This window comes from Arvicola amphibius, chromosome 4 (genome assembly GCF_903992535.2).
Source record: "Arvicola amphibius chromosome 4, mArvAmp1.2, whole genome shotgun sequence".
Classification (NCBI taxonomy): Eukaryota; Metazoa; Chordata; class Mammalia; order Rodentia; family Cricetidae; genus Arvicola; species Arvicola amphibius.
In genome coordinates, this window is record NC_052050.1 from 60,145,757 (window position 1) to 60,160,797 (window position 15,041).

At 47.9% G+C, this 15,041-nt stretch overlaps 1 protein-coding gene across 2 annotated transcripts; it reads left to right on the forward strand.

Annotated features, from left to right (window-relative positions):
- Nucleotides 1-737: 737 nt before the first annotated feature.
- Nucleotides 738-14,936, forward strand: Tmem11 (transmembrane protein 11). Of its 2 annotated transcripts, XM_038329022.1 has the most exons (3): nt 738-822; nt 3,646-3,934; nt 14,046-14,936. In XM_038329022.1, exons 2-3 carry the CDS (start codon nt 3,921-3,923, stop codon nt 14,560-14,562), a joined length of 531 nt encoding a protein of 176 aa, XP_038184950.1. In that variant the 5' UTR covers nt 738-822; nt 3,646-3,920; the 3' UTR covers nt 14,563-14,936. The 2 variants fall into 2 exon arrangements, with proteins under 2 accessions (XP_038184950.1, XP_038184949.1); XM_038329021.1 differs by lacking the exon at nt 3,646-3,934 and having other exon boundaries at nt 742-822.
- Nucleotides 14,937-15,041: the final 105 nt, after the last annotated feature.

The following is a 15,041-nucleotide window of genomic DNA, read 5'->3' on the forward strand; positions in this document are numbered from 1 at the left end:
TCTCTCTCTCTCTCTCCACATCCCTAATCTTTTGCCACACTTGCACTGTGCTAGAGTTTGGCACTTGGCGGAAGGGTTGCAGCATTCAATTTAAAAACCAGGAACTTGCTAGAAACCACACAGATCCAAGCATAAAAACTGGCTGGGAGGAAAAGGCATTTTGGGTCAAGCACATCTACAGATCCTCAAAAATCTCTGAATTTGCCAGACTGGAGGCGGGGGGAGCAGTTGATACTGCATAAGCAGGAGTAACCTTCAAACTGGGGGCGCACGAGTTTTAGTCTGCAGATGAGAAGAGAGAAACGGAGGAGGTTAAACTGCTCAAGCCATTGTAAAGTGTGAGATAAGAGAAACCCAGGCCCCCGGCGGCCCGAGGCCACAGTGAAGGGCAAGAAGGCTGAGGCCAAGGGTTGGGCCTCTCGGGCCGTGAGGGCGGGGTCGCCGCGCGAAGCGCTCTGGGAGTAGTAGGCGCTTTCTTTCTGTTCTCCTTCGGTCACTCGTTCAGGGCGCCCAAGGACGTTCAGGCGGTGGGCGCAGCAACTCGCACACTGCGACCGAGAGACTCTTTCCTCAGGCAGAGCCCACCTTTCGCCCTCTTGCGCGCGGCAGTTTGCAGCAGGCTTCCGGCGCGCGGCATTGTGGGCATTGTAGTCCTCTCGCAGCCTGCCACTGCGTACGAGCAGCTCACCGGACTACGTTTCCCTTCGGCCTGCGCGCGCCCCGAGCCGCGTCGGCGCCAGCCCCCGACAAGCCGAGAGTCTCCAAGATGGCCGCGTGGGGAAGGAGGCGTCTGGGTCCGGGCGGCGGTGGCTCCCGAGAGAGGTGAGCTGGGCTCGCGACTGCGGGCGGCCGCCGACCTTAGAGTCGGCGAAGCTTCTGTGCTACGCGCGACTCCGAATCGTGTGCCTTCTGCGCGCGGGGCCCAGTTTGCGGGGCCCTGGTGTGGGAGGAGCAGGCCGGCGCGACGGCCGGGGAGCGCGGGGAGCTCGACTAGGAGGGGTGGCGGCTCGCGATAGGCGGTCCGTGAACCGGGGTTGAGCGACTCCCAGGGCCGCGAGGCTGTCCTACGGAGCGGCGTGCAGGCTTTGGGCCGCTGGCTCGCGCACGTGGCTGTCTGGGCCTGGGCGCCCGACGTGGCGTGGAGGGGCTCCTGAAAGGGGACGAGGGCAGAGGTTCGCCGGGCGGTGTGCTGCTAGGGGCGTTTGCTGAGAGCAGCCGCGTGCCGGGCGCGCCTCCAAGGGCCTGCGCCTGGACGCCTTCGGAGCGGGCCGTCATCGCCACTCCTGAGGGTTCTCAGCAAGCGGTTCTGCCCTGAGTCCTTTAAAGTGACCTTTTCTACTGGAGGCGTTTGGGGGCGCTAGGGGTTTGTTTCGTCCCGGTGATTGCCCGAAGATGAGAGTAGTTGGCGTGTTTCATGTTGAACTTGTGGGGTTTTCCTCCTGGGGAGTATTTTTAGCTAATAGGTTACTAGAAACTGTTCAGCCACTAGAAGTTTGGGGAGAAGGCTACTGTATATCGATGAAACTACTAAACTGCCCAGTTCGTTTTGCAAAAGCCTTCGCATTTTACTGTGGATGTTGAAAAGTAAACCTGGCTATATTTTTCTTTTCCGATGAATACTATTAAACATAAAAGTTCTGTCTCAACTAATCTGCATTGTTCGTTTTTGACTGGTGCATCCCATGTTCCTTGCTGTTGCCTATAGAGCTTTCCCATCCCACACGATTCTTCATGCTTGGCAGTAGTGATAGCCTTGGTTTTATTCTTGTTTGCTTATGAAAAATAATCTAGTCTGCATTTACCGTTCCTTGGGAAAGCAGTGGCAAGGAGTGGTTTTTCTAACTTTCACTTACTTCTTAGATAAGAACACCAAAAGTGACAGTTTTGTTGTTTTTCATGTCCTTAAACCCTAAGGAACACTTTCATTATATTTAATTTCAGCCCCTTAGTAACAGGAAAGAACCTTCCCAGAAGACCCAATGTCAGATAAAAATACTTCTACTCATTTCTTAGAGTCAAGATCTCTCTATGTAGTTCTAGCTGTCCTGCAACTCGCCTTATAGACAGGGTTGGCCTTGAACTCACAGAGCTAAGTCTGCCTCTGCCTCCCAAGTGTGGGATTAAAGGTGTGGGTCACCACACCCTACTATACTCTTACTCTGGGATACAGACTGAAAGGGCCACATATGGATACCTCAAGCATGGGACAAGAGCTTTGTGCTATATAGCCTACCTAAAAAAATAGAGAACTTTTTTTCCTTTGACTTGAAGCAAATATTAATTTAAACCAGTTTGTCAGCCAGCTTCCCATAGTAGGAGTCCAGTCCTTGATTGAGCTTCAGCTTTTAAGGGAATTTAAGTCAAATGCTGACAGATTTCACTGTTAAACTAGATAGTAGTTGACTCTCTTCAGAACAACTTCTGTTTAGTTCCTCACCTGAGAACTTGACTAATTGAGGTTAACTGCATGGGGTCCTGTAGGTGTACAGGTGGTGACCTTTGGCCAGGAACTGCAGGTTCTACCCATGCATGCAGATGTTGTGTGTCTGCCAGGAATGGGGCATCAGATTTTATGATGTGAGAGTCACTACCATCTGCCCTCCTGGTAGGTAATGTGTAGTGACTAGAGGCTTACCCCTCTGTCTGCCTTTGTGGGAAGGCCCTTCCAAAGGACTTGTTCTCAGGATCCCATCTCCTTAAGGTCCTCCCTCTCTGAGCAGTGTATGGAAACATAACTCCCCCTGGCTAGCAAGCTGACTTCTGGGCAGACCTCCATTCCTGCTCACTTGGCGGCCTGACTGGGTGGAACAGACCAGAATAATTGTATGCTCAGCACCATAGATTGTGAGGACTGAGTGTATTATTGGCTCTCATGACACAAGTAAACTGTTTATGGCTCCTAAGTGACTTTGTTCCATGTCACATTTGGACTGACTCAAATTTCAGCTTCATGTTAAGAGTACTTCAGAGCCATGCGGTGATGGTGCACACCTTTAATCCCAGCACTCAGGAGGCAGAGGCAGGCAGATCTCTGTGAGTTCGAGGCCAGCCTGGTCTACAAGAGCTATCTCCAGGACAGGCTCCAAAGCTACAGAGAAACCCTGTCTTGAGAAAACAAAAAGTACTTTAGAGTTGCACACACCTTGCCGCCTGCCCTCTGCTGAAACTGAAGGAGCTGCTGTGTGGTTTGTGGCAAGGGCTGGAGTGGGCATTGCTTTGAACAGATGTATTTGCCAGTGGCTGCATACTCGAGCATATGTTGTATTTAATTCCTTGCTTGATGCTGGTTGGCAGCATAGTGTGCAGTGGTTCTTGCTTTGCCTGCTTCTTAATTCCAGAAACACAGGCTAGTACTAGAGCTGAGTGACAGCCCTTGCAGCAGTTCAGTAGCTGCTAGCCATACATATATGATGGTTACACTGATGTTAAAATTAAATACAATGAAAAGTTTAGCTCTTAAATCACAGACCATGTTTTGGTTGCCCGGTACTCACTTTGGACTAATGGCTAAGCATAGAGAAAACTTTTCCATCAGCTCAGTAAGTAGCTAGGGACAGTGCTGATCTAGACTGAAATTGGAGGGGGAAAGGAGCAAACTGAGAGCTGCTTATGTGTTGATTTTTCTCTCCACTTCATTAAATCTAGGGAAACAACAGTATTTGTAATGAAGAACATCAAACTCTGAACTGTAACCTGAATTCTTGTCCAAAATTGAGCATACTGACAGCAAGTACAGCAAACAGATTGCCGTTTGTCCTGCTGCCTCTTTGAGGCACACTTACCCATCTAGGAAAGCAGAGCAGGTATCTGTATTCTGCCACCTGTGTGCCAGCCTGGACAAGCTCTCAGACAGCCCTGCCTATCCTTTCTTGGGCTTCTTGGTGCTGCTCTCGGGGCCCCTGAGCATCCCTGAGATCTCCATGATTGTTGGAATGTGAGTATAGCCCTGCACTCTGAATTCCTTTTTTTTTTTCTGATCTTATGAAGATACTTGATATGTGTTTGATACAGGACAGCCTGAGATATTCAAGCTTTCTCCTGTTCTGTGCATTTGCTAGGCTCCAGTTCTGTGCATTTGCTAGGCAGTCCGTTATTACAGTGTTCCCTCCACATTCTTTCCACCTCTTGGAAGACTGTCATATTTGTGATCACAGGGATATGAGGTCCCAGGGGCCATGTAGAGTTAGTGCCTACTCCACCTAAAAAGCCATGTGGACAGGTTGGTTTACATTTCTGGGGTGATAGACCCCCCTTTCTGTTCTGATCTTCCATTTTAGAGCTAGGGGCTCCAGGAATTTGAGGCATTTCCTATTTTAAGAGGTTCCCATGCTGGCTCGGGTATATGGCAGTTTTCTTTTTTCCTGGTCTGGGTGAGGTAAGCAGGCCTGGGTCATACACCAAAGTTTCTTGCTGTATAGCCCCCGTGTGAGGGTTGGGGCTCTGCTAGCTCTGTTGGCTAGTGAGAGGTGACAGCACTTACGATTGAGCCACATGTTCTGCTCACAGATCTGATTGTGTAAGTCGACCACTGTGCCTTGGTCCAGCCTTTGGGCTGTTATTTCTGATGTCCTGGGTTTTACTCAAGCAGTCTGGGTTCCAGTTGCCTTGATTTCTGCTTCTGTGGACAAGTCAAGTTCTGCAGGCTCATCTCAGTGGGTCCCACCTCTGAGAAAAGCAGAGTTGATAGTGTCTAAGAGGAGGAAGGGCTGAGGCTGCGCTTGCCTAGCTTGGGTTGGGCATGATTTGTTCTTGAGTGTGTGAAGAGCTGTGGGTGGGGTGGGAAGTGTGATTTAGGAGCCAGCGTACACAGAGGGAACCTTCTTACTGCCTCCTGGTGCCGACAGCAACTGTGATGGGCACAGAGCTCCTGGGAAAAGGCAGTAGCCCACAAATTTTCCCCACCATTCTTCAGATGAAAGCTATGCAGTCTGGCATCTCTGCTGATCATTGGGGTTAACACTAGTTACCTGTCTGTCAGTGCTTGAAGTGTTTACTGTGCCAGAGGAGTTGAGGTTTTTACTTTATTGAGTAATTAATTTACATTTAAACAGCTGCAAGTGTTTTACTACTGCCCTCTTTGATTTTTGCGCCCAGCCAGATTATTCAGTGCTTTGGGAAAACAGGGAAATTGACTCAGGATAGCAAAGTATTTTGCCCTTGGGCTTAAATGAGAGTAAACTTGAGGGACAACAGTGGGGGAGGCTAGGGGAAGTGGGGCAGGTGGAGGGACAGGAGATTTTCATATAATAGTATTATATGAAATATAATTGTAAAAACACAGATTTGTGGGGTTTTGGTTTTGGATGTTTTTGTTTGGTTGGTTTTTCAAGGCAGGGTTTCTCTGTGTAGCCCTGGCCATCCTGGGACTCACTCTGTAGACCAAGTTTACCATCGGAGTGCTGGGATTAAAGGCGTGCACCACTGCCAGGCAAGATTTGTTTTAATGGTGTGTTCCAGTGGGTGCCTGTGGCATCCAGAAGAAACCATTTGATCTTGAATTTGAGTTGCAGGTGGTTGTGAGCAACCTCATGTGGGTGTTGGGAACTGGTGTTCTCTGCAAGGGCAGCACTATTGTGACAGTTAATGGTCTCCTCATCCTACAGTCCTGCTGAGAAGAGGATGGTTCTGTTTCCTTGTTTTATTCACGCAAACTCTGTGCCATTTGGTAGGGAGAGGGTCTCTCCAGACCCAGAAGAATGCAATCTGACGGTATACTTCCTAGGCCCCAGATTTCCAGGCAGGGTTCAGATGGAAACTCACATCTAAACTAGCAACTGGTATTTGTTTGGTTTTTGTTTGTTTGTTTGTTTGTTTGTTTTTTAAACAAATGAGGATGTCTTCTTCATCAAGGCATCCCCATCTAACACTCCCTGTGAGTGACAGGTTCCCAAGAATGTTTGTAATGAGGGATAGGAAGAGAAAATCTTGTGACATTTAAGGTATCTAGGACCTGAAAATAGAGTCGTTGGTCAGGTTGCTTTTCTGTTTTGTTTTGCTTTTTTTGAGACAGGGTCTCTCAAGGTAGCCCAAACTCTCCTGGAACTCACTACTTTTTGCTCTGAAAACATGATCACTTGTGCAGTTTCTTATGATATTGCATTCCACCTCCGCCCCCAGGTCCAGAAAACACATTTCTGGATAACCAAACATGACTTTCTGGGAATGAAAGAATGCAGAAAGAGTCGGGCCGTGGTCGTGCACGCCTTTAATCCCAGCCCTTGGGAGGCGGAGGAAGGTGTATCCCCGTGAGTTCGAGGCCAGCCTGGTCTATAAGAGCTGGTTCCAGGACAGGCTCCAAAGCTACAAAGAAACCCTGTCTCAAGAAAGAAAGAAAGAAAGAAAGAAAGAAAGAAAGAAAGGAAGGAAGGAAGGAAGGAAGGAAGGAAGGAAGGAAGGAAGGAAGGAAGGAAGGAAAAAAAAGAAACCTGTCTTTGAAAAACAAAACAAAATTTAAAAAAACAAGAATGCAGAAAGATCAAACAATTGACCCTGTGCTGCAGACAACAGGGAGACCCAGACTAGGCTATTTCAAAGGGAACCTGACACTTTGCTCCTGTGAGAGGTCTCCCCGTGGTCTGGTGACTGAGAAGCTCTTCTGCCTCAGTGTTGGGGACACACATGCCAAGGGGAGAGATGGCTCAGCTAAATTTATGAGCACTGGCTGCTCTTCAGAGGACCTATGTTTAATTCCGAGCATCCACGGTTATTGTAAGGAGGCCGCTTGTTGGTTCATGACTGCTTAGCCCCGAAATAATCACACAGGACTTTGTTCTTTTGTGTCTAGGATTCCTTTCCAAGCTTTCTCAGGTTTTATGTGGATTTTAGTCCACCATGTTGGTGTGCCAGTTTGTTGGCCAAGGCCACTTGTTTGTTCCCAGCCATTTAGCCCCCGAAATTAATCACACAGAACTGTTATTATTTAAGTCACTGCTAGGCCCATTAGCTCTAGCTTCTTATTGGCTAACTCTTACGTGTTGATTTAACCCATTTCTATTAATCTGTGTATTGCCATGTGGCTGTGGCTTCTCTCTGACCCCATCCTTCCTTTTTCCCAACATTCAGTTTAGTCGTTGTATCCCGTCCCCCTTCTCCGCCCCCACCTCTATTCCCTGCGCGCAGGCCCAAGACAGTTTCTTTTTCTTTTTCCTTTTTTAAATTTTATTTATTATGTATATATACGCCCTGCCTCGATGTATGCCTGCATGCCAGAAGAGGGCACCAGATCTCACCGCATATGGTTGTGATCCACCATGTGGTTGCTGGGAATTGGACTCAGGACTTCCGGAGGAGCAGCCAGTGCTCTTAACCGTTGAGCCATCTCTCCAGCCCCCAAGACAGTTTCTTTATTCATTAATGGTAATCATAACATACAGAGGGAAATCCCATATCACATGGTTTCTGTCCTCCTTGGGTTATTGCGCACATGGTGCACTGACATACATGTAGGCAAAACTTTCATACATAAAAGATAAAATGTATTCATATATATGTGTGTTTTAAAAATCGGTCTTTGAAACTGGAGAGGTGGCATTATTGTTTTAAAAACATGTATTCTTGCAGAGGACCCTGAGTTCAATTCCTAGCCACACACATCAGGCAGCTACATCTGCTTGGAACTCTAGCTCCAGGGGACAGCACTAACCTCAGATACATGCACATATACAGACTACCACACACACACACAAATAAACAATAATTTTTAAAAATCTGTTTTGGCTCAGTGGTTAAAAGTGGTGTGATAGCCGGGCGGTGGTGGCGCACGCCTTTAATCCCAGCACTCGGGAGGCAGAGGCAGGAGGATCTCTTGTGAGTTCGAGGCCAACCTGGTCTACAAGAGCTAGTTCCAGGACAGGCTCTAAAAAAGCTGCAGAGAAACCCTGTCTCGAAAAACCAAAAAAAAAAAAAAAGTGGTGTGATAGTTGTGATGGCACATACCCGTCATCCCAGCGTTGGGGAGACAGTTACATAGTGAGGCCAGGTCTGAACACAAACAAAAGGCAGCTTGACCACTGGCTCTGCTATACATTATCAGGCCCCAGACACTGTAATTGCCACAATAGTTTTTCTCTCCTGTCCCTCATTACAGACATTTCTTGGGCACCTACTTCATTCAGGCAGAGCTAGATAGGGATGCTTTGATGGGAATGGCTTCAGTTGTTTAAAAAAAAGTAACAAGCACCAGTTGCTAGCCTAGGTGTGACTTTCCATTTGAGCCCTGCTTGGGAATCTGGGGTCTAGGAAGTGGAACATCAGGTTGAGTTCTAGGTCTAGAGAGATACCCACCACCCCATCCCACCCCCAGGATACAAAATTGTCCTCTTATCAGGATTGTGGGATGAGGCCAGTATAACATAGCTAGGAGACCCTGGGAGCTTGCTTCTGTGGCTTTAGGCACAGAACAGATACCAGGGTGGGAGGTTAGCCACTTGTTGCTTGCCTTAGCAGTGGTAGTTCCATTGGTATCTGGTCTCTGTGCTAAGGGGTACAAGATTTGTTGACTTTTGTTTGGTTGTGAGGCAGGGTTCTCCTGTAACCAGGCTTCTTGCATTGAACTTGGTTGTGTGGCAGAGGTTACCTGGCCTTCCACAAGTACTCTCTCCACCATGCCACATTCCCAGCTTGACTTTAGTTTCTCCTTGGGAAAGGAGTCTTGCTATGTATCTCCAGACTGGCTTGGAACTCATAATCGTCTTTTTTTTATTTGTTGGGTTTTTTGTTTTGTTTTGAAGCAGGGTTTCTCCTTGTGGCCCTAGCTGTCCTGAAACTCGCTCTGTAGAGCAGGCTGCCCTCAAACTCAAGAGATCTGCTTGCCTTAGCCTCTGGATAGCTGGTACTACAATTATGTCTCCACCATGCCCAGTTAAGATTTTTCTTTTTAAGAAAAATTTGTTTTCTATTATGAAAGAAGCGTGGGCTGGGGAGGTAGCTCGAGTGGGTAAGAGTGCTTTTGTTGCAAGCATAAGTACTTGAGTTCAGATTCTTAGCGCTCACATAAAAGACTGGGCATGACTGTGTATACCTGTTCCCTCAGCATTTGGAGGGGTAGGCAGAGAGATAGGTAAATTCTCAAGGCCTGTTAGCCAACCAACCTAGTCACATGGCAAACTTTTGGTTTGGTGGTGTTAAAAATGGGTCTGGGGTCTCAGGGAAATGACCATACAGTGGAAAAAAAAAAGCTTCTGCAGAAGGGTGTCCAGCTGCATATCGAGCCAGATGTGCAGGCAAGCATAGGCAGCAGAGCCTCACATTACGGCATCTGGTAATGTAAACATAACACTGTTGATAAGGGAAGTGTAATTTTTGAGAACAGGAGGCGCACAGTCTTAGAGCATATACTTTGATTTTAGTCATATGTTAGGTGTGGGCTTGTCATCCCACAGCTCTAGAACTAGAAAGAGTAAGCTCACAGGCAGGACCCCGTGGGGGGGCAAAGTCAAGCCCAGAACAAAAGATGCTGGTGTAGCTAATATGGAAACTTCCTTTGTTTCATTTACTCCTCTGACAGAAAAGACAGCACATTTTACTTAAGTTTCACAAGTGCCTGGCAACTCTGGGTGTTTGTCCAAAAGAATTGAAAGCAGGGCTACAGAAGTGGCTGAGCGGTTAAGAGCACTGACTGACTGCTCTTCCAGAGGACGAGGGTTCAATTCCCAAGATCTGACACCCTCACATTTGTGTTTGTGTGTGTGCGCGCGTGTGTGTGCAAAATACCAATGCACATAAAATAAAAATAAATTTAAAAAAAATTGAAACAGGAAATGGTGTGGGCAAATAGATGGCTCAGCAGGTAAAAATATTTGCCCCATGAGAGGTTTATCCCTAGAACCACATAAGGGTAGGAGAGAACTGATACCTGTGAATTGTTCTGTGACTTCCATGCATGTACACTTATACAAAACAACGAAGTATTAGCCAGACTTGATGGTGTACACCTTTAATCCCAGCATTCAAGAGGCAGAGTTCAAGGCCAGCCTTGTCTGTATAGCAAGTTCCAGAACAACTAGGATTACAAAGTGAGACCCTGTCTCCAAAAGAAGAAAACCTACCAGGGCTGTGGTATTAGGGACTAGTTCAGTGGGTTTGACTTTGGATTTACACCTTATGGAGATTAGTCTTTTAATAATGTAGCTGTATTTAACAAGGCACTACATTTTGTTATGTATATTTTATCACAGATAATAAAACTTGTACTTAAGCCAAGCAGGCCTGGTGACTCCCATCTTTAATCCCAGAACTCAGGAGGCAGAGGCAGGCAGATCCCTGTGAGTTCAAGACCAGCCAGTGATACTGTGTTTGCAGCAACAAGAACCCCCCCCAAAAAAAAAAAAACTTGTACTTACCACTTAACTGCCTTGCCCCACATAGTCCCCTCAAGTGGAGCCCTCCTTGCTCCTTGATTATGAAGCCTCATTTCCTTACTCTTCATGGTTGACAATTGAAGACAGGCTTGAATGACAGAGCTTACTAGTTTTGTGCCAAGTGATGCATGAGAGGAGCCTGCTGCTTGCACCCCCATTTCAGGGTGCTGTGCCGTCCTCTGCCTGGGTAGTGGGCAGCCCAGTTAGTTCTTTCTCACTTAGCAAGCATCAGCTCTTGAACAGGTGTTTTTAGACTTGGGAAGATTGACATTTGAGATTTGACCTTGGGTGGGAGTGAGACAGGGATTACAGAGCCCTCTGCACAGCCTACCAGACATTCTCAGGGCACCTGTATCCCAGAGAGGACAGAATATGGACTTTAGAGTTTTCCTTACAGCTGGCTGCAGTGCCAGCATTTCCAAGTGACTCCTCTGCTAACTATCCCTCTCCCCTTCCCAACGCTGGTTAATAACCCTGGGCGTCCAGACCCATGACCTGAGGTCCTGGAGCAAGGTTGCCACCTGCTCCACTGAAGGCTCAAGTGTCAGCAAAGTGTTCCTCCCTCCACCCCCCTTTCTTTCTGAGACAAAATTTTGCTGTAGCTTTGGAGCCTGTCCTGGAACTAGCTAGCTCTTGTTAGATCAGGCTGGCCTTGAACTCCCAGAGGTCCACCTGCCTCTGCCTCCCGAGTGCTGGCCTTAAAGGCGTGTACCTCCACCACCCGGCAGCACAGTGTTCTTAATTAAGCTCCAGAGGTTGGACCAGGTGTAGGCCATTTAGTGAAAAGTGACTCCCTTTCCTTCTCCTGGCCACCCAGTTCCCTCCTAATGATAGCCTTATTCTCAGACCTCCTTGCCTCCTAGATATTCAGGTGCTTTTATGTAAACAGGTAGATAACTAAATTAATACCCTACAGAGGCTGAGAAGATGGTTCTGTGGATAAAGTGCTCGCTCTGCTTGCAGGAGGGGCACCGAGATGAAAACTGGATGTGGCAGCCTGTAACCCCAGTGCTGGGAGGGGAAGAGGCAAGTGGATCCCTGAAGCCAGTCAAGCCAATTGGCAAACTTCAGGGTCAGTGAGAGACCCTGTTTAAAAAAAAATAAAAATGGAGCAGGTTGTGGTGCAGGCCTTTAATCCCAGCATTTAAGGCAGAGCTGGCTGATCTCTGAGTTTCGTGATGAGGGCTACCCAGAGGAACCTTGTCTCAAAAAAAACGATAAAAAAAAAAAACCACACCAGCCATGGTTTGCAGGACTCCCTCTTACCAGTGCATAACAAAGTAAGGTGCTGGCATCTTGTCTGGTCCCATGCACTTCAACATAGAGGACCTGGGCTTCATGAATGATTGGTTTGGATGTAACCATTTTCTTCCGGGATTCTATCATCCCAAAGGATGCCCAGGACTACTTTTCTTAAATGACTGTTCCTATAGAATTGATGTCTCTGGTAACTGCAGAGACTCCTGCTTCCTCTGCTGACTTGCTTTGCTTTTGTTTCATGCTGTGTAGTTGGGCCTAGTCCAGAGTGGGTGGGAAAAGGCGTTGGTGAGCATGTTTACAGAATCAGCTCAGTACGTGAGGATTGGGTGGGCACGGCTGTCTATAACTGCTGCAGGCTATGACGTTCACAAAACTGCCTGCGGTGTCGGGCAATGGTGGCACACGCCTTTAATCCCAGCACTCGGGAGGCAGAGGCAGGCGGATCTCTGTGAGTTCGAGACCAGCCTGGTCTACAGAGCTAGTTCCAGGATAGGCTCCAAAGCCACAGAGAAACCCTGTCTCGAAAAACCAAAAAAAAAAAAAAAAAAAAAAAAAAAAAAAAAAAAAAAAAACTGCCTGCGGTGAGGACCTTGAGAGTCTTGACCCACTGACTCAGCTCTTCACTGGCTGCATTTGCTTCATGGCACCCCATATTATGGACCACTGGCCTTGTGTTTCTAGACATGTCTGTCTATAATCATGAACATGCCCATTCATCTGCCTTGACAAATAGCAAGGACTGGGCTCTCAACCTGGCCTGGGTAGACTGGGTGCCGGCTAGGCATGCAGAAGGTGCTGGGGACTGGCCAGGCAGAGGTCAGAAGTGCTATCTGCCTAGTGATACGTTTTTATGACAAGCAATCTGTCAGAGGTGCTGAGTGTGCTTTACTGACACAAATTGTTTCCCTGTGTTCAGGCTGGTCACGTGCCTACAGGGTAGAGAAGGCCATGAAACTAAAGTTGGCTGGCATTGTAAGGGCACTGCAGTCCCAGCTTGAACCTACATTTTGTCTTGAGTGTTCCACAGGGGAGAGGGCTTGCCTCAGATTCTCTGTGCACAGGAATGTGCCCTGTGTCCACTTTGAAAGCGGCAGGACTTGTGGATGACTTGGACGTAGCTCTGGCTAGAGTCATGGTTTCACAGATGGACATATAAATTGGCACTTTGACTTTTATTGGCTTATGGCCATGAGATCACAAAGGGAATCTCTTGACCAGGAGTGCACCCGCTTAAAGAATCTCTTACCAGGCTGGGTGGTGTTGGCGCGCACCTTTAAATCCCAGCACTAGGGAGGCAGAGGCAGGCAGATCTCTGTCTTATAGGCCAGCGTGGTCTATAAGAGCTAGTACACAGAGAAACCCTGTGTTAAAAAACAAAACAAAACAAACCTACCTGTTGTTGTTTTGAGGCAGGGTTTCCCTGTGCAGCTCAAGATAACGTAGACCTCTTACCCTCCTGACTCAGGCTCCTGAGTGTTGGTATTGCAAGCTTGTGCCACCTTGTCTGGTCTCGACTCTTTGACCCCTTCCTCAAGCTTACTTATTTGCTAAAGTGTCTGAAAATAAGTGTGTCATGTTGTGAACAAACTGCAGGCTTCCTGCTCACCTTCCTCCCCTTGGAATGTGCTCTAGATGGAGACATCCTACAGAAGACCTTAATGGGGAAATACTGCTCTCCAGTTGGGATCTTCAGCACCCTGGGAGGTCTCAGGCAGCACACAGTATAGCATGCCAGTGGGCTGGCTGCTTTGGCCATGTCCCATGTTGTGGCTTTTTATTTTTGTGGTGATAGGGGAGGCCAGGGCCCTGTGCAGATTAGGCAAGCTCTGCCTCTGAGCCATTTCCATTCCCCATGCTGAGGCTTTTAGTTCCACCCCAGAGAATAGCTTTCTCCCTGGTGCACAGCTGACTAGGGGCATATGATTTAATTAATCCTTACCTGAGCCCAGTTTAATTACAGTCACTGTTTTGGGGTAAAGCATTTGCATTGCCTGAATCCAAGTCAGTGCTCTTTTTTTTAATTAAGGGGTGCTGGTCTGGGTATGGGGTTCCCCCCCAACACTCTACCCTGTACAGGGAGTACAGCCTGAGGGGGAGGTATTTTCGAGACAAAGTATTGTAACTGTGTAGTTCTGGCTGTGTGGAACTCATTGTGTTGACCAGACTGGCTTTGAACTCAGAGATATGCCTGCCTCTGCCTCACAAGTATTGGGATCAAAAAACCATGCCAGGCCACCTTTGTGACCTTTTTGTTTCACCTGTTTCTTTCAGGGGGGAAAATTGCTGTCTTGTGGGTTGGGTTCTGAAGCAAATGAACCTGTAAGTGGGATATCCTTGAGGCTGAGGCAAACACTTGTCCAAACCCCACGTGTCCAAATAAGCTAGACTGTTCAACCTAACCTCCTTGTCTTTTTCCCTCCACTAAAGGGTTAGCCTGTCAGCCACAGACTGCTACATAGTGCATGAAATCTACAGTGGGGAGAATGCCCAGGACCAGTTTGAGTATGAGCTGGAGCAGGCGCTGGAAGCCCAGTACAAGTACATTGTGATAGAGCCCACTCGAATTGGAGATGAGACAGCACGTTGGATCACTGTGGGCAATTGCCTACACAAGACGGCCGTGTTGGCTGGCACTGCCTGCCTCTTCACCCCATTGGCACTGCCCCTGGATTACTCCCACTACATCTCCCTGCCCGCTGGTGTGCTGAGCCTGACCTGCTGTACCCTCTATGGGATCTCCTGGCAGTTTGACCCTTGCTGCAAGTACCAGGTGGAGTATGATGCCTATAAACTGTCCCGCCTGCCTCTGCATACGCTCACCTCCTCCACACCAGTGGTGCTGGTTCGGAAGGACGACCTGCACAGAAAGAGATTGCACAACACAATAGCACTGGCTGCCCTGGTGTACTGTGTAAAGAAGATTTATGAGCTCTACGCTGTATGACTGCAGGAGAGTGGGACGCGAAGCAGAACCACAGGGCCTACAGGACTCAGACCCCTACAGCAACACCTTGGGTTTTCTCCGTGAGGCAACAGCACCTGGGAAAGTGTTTGGTTTAATACTTGTTATTTTTAAACAGAAATAACAGATCATGGGTATGGGTTTATTCAGCTCATTACAATAAGAAGTCTATTTCCATAACCCAGGAGTGGGTCCCAGACTGTGGAAGTCTGACTGGGCAGTGGAATATGGATGGAGCCAACGCTACTTACTGAGGGGTGTGAACTTGCTGTGGGGGTGTCTTAAGTATATTGTTTAACTATACCATTCAGAAGCCAACCGGAAGCTATTGACCATTAAAATTATGAGAATTTCAACTTCTGTTCTCTCTTTATATGCCTTTGCCTGCAGCTGCTGCTGTATCTGGGACAGGCACATGCTGCAGACACCCTGCTGCTGCAGCTTGTTGCAGCACAGTGGCA

Excerpts from the sequence above, each read along its gene's own strand:
- Tmem11 (XM_038329021.1), top strand. The coding sequence starts at position 767 with ATGGCCGCGTGGGGAAGGAGGCGTCTGGGTCCGGGCGGCGGTGGCTCC. Across the intron at positions 823-14,045 it reads GGCGGTGGCTCCCGAGAGAG|GGTTAGCCTGTCAGCCACAG; the intron begins GTGAGCTGGGCT and ends CCTCCACTAAAG.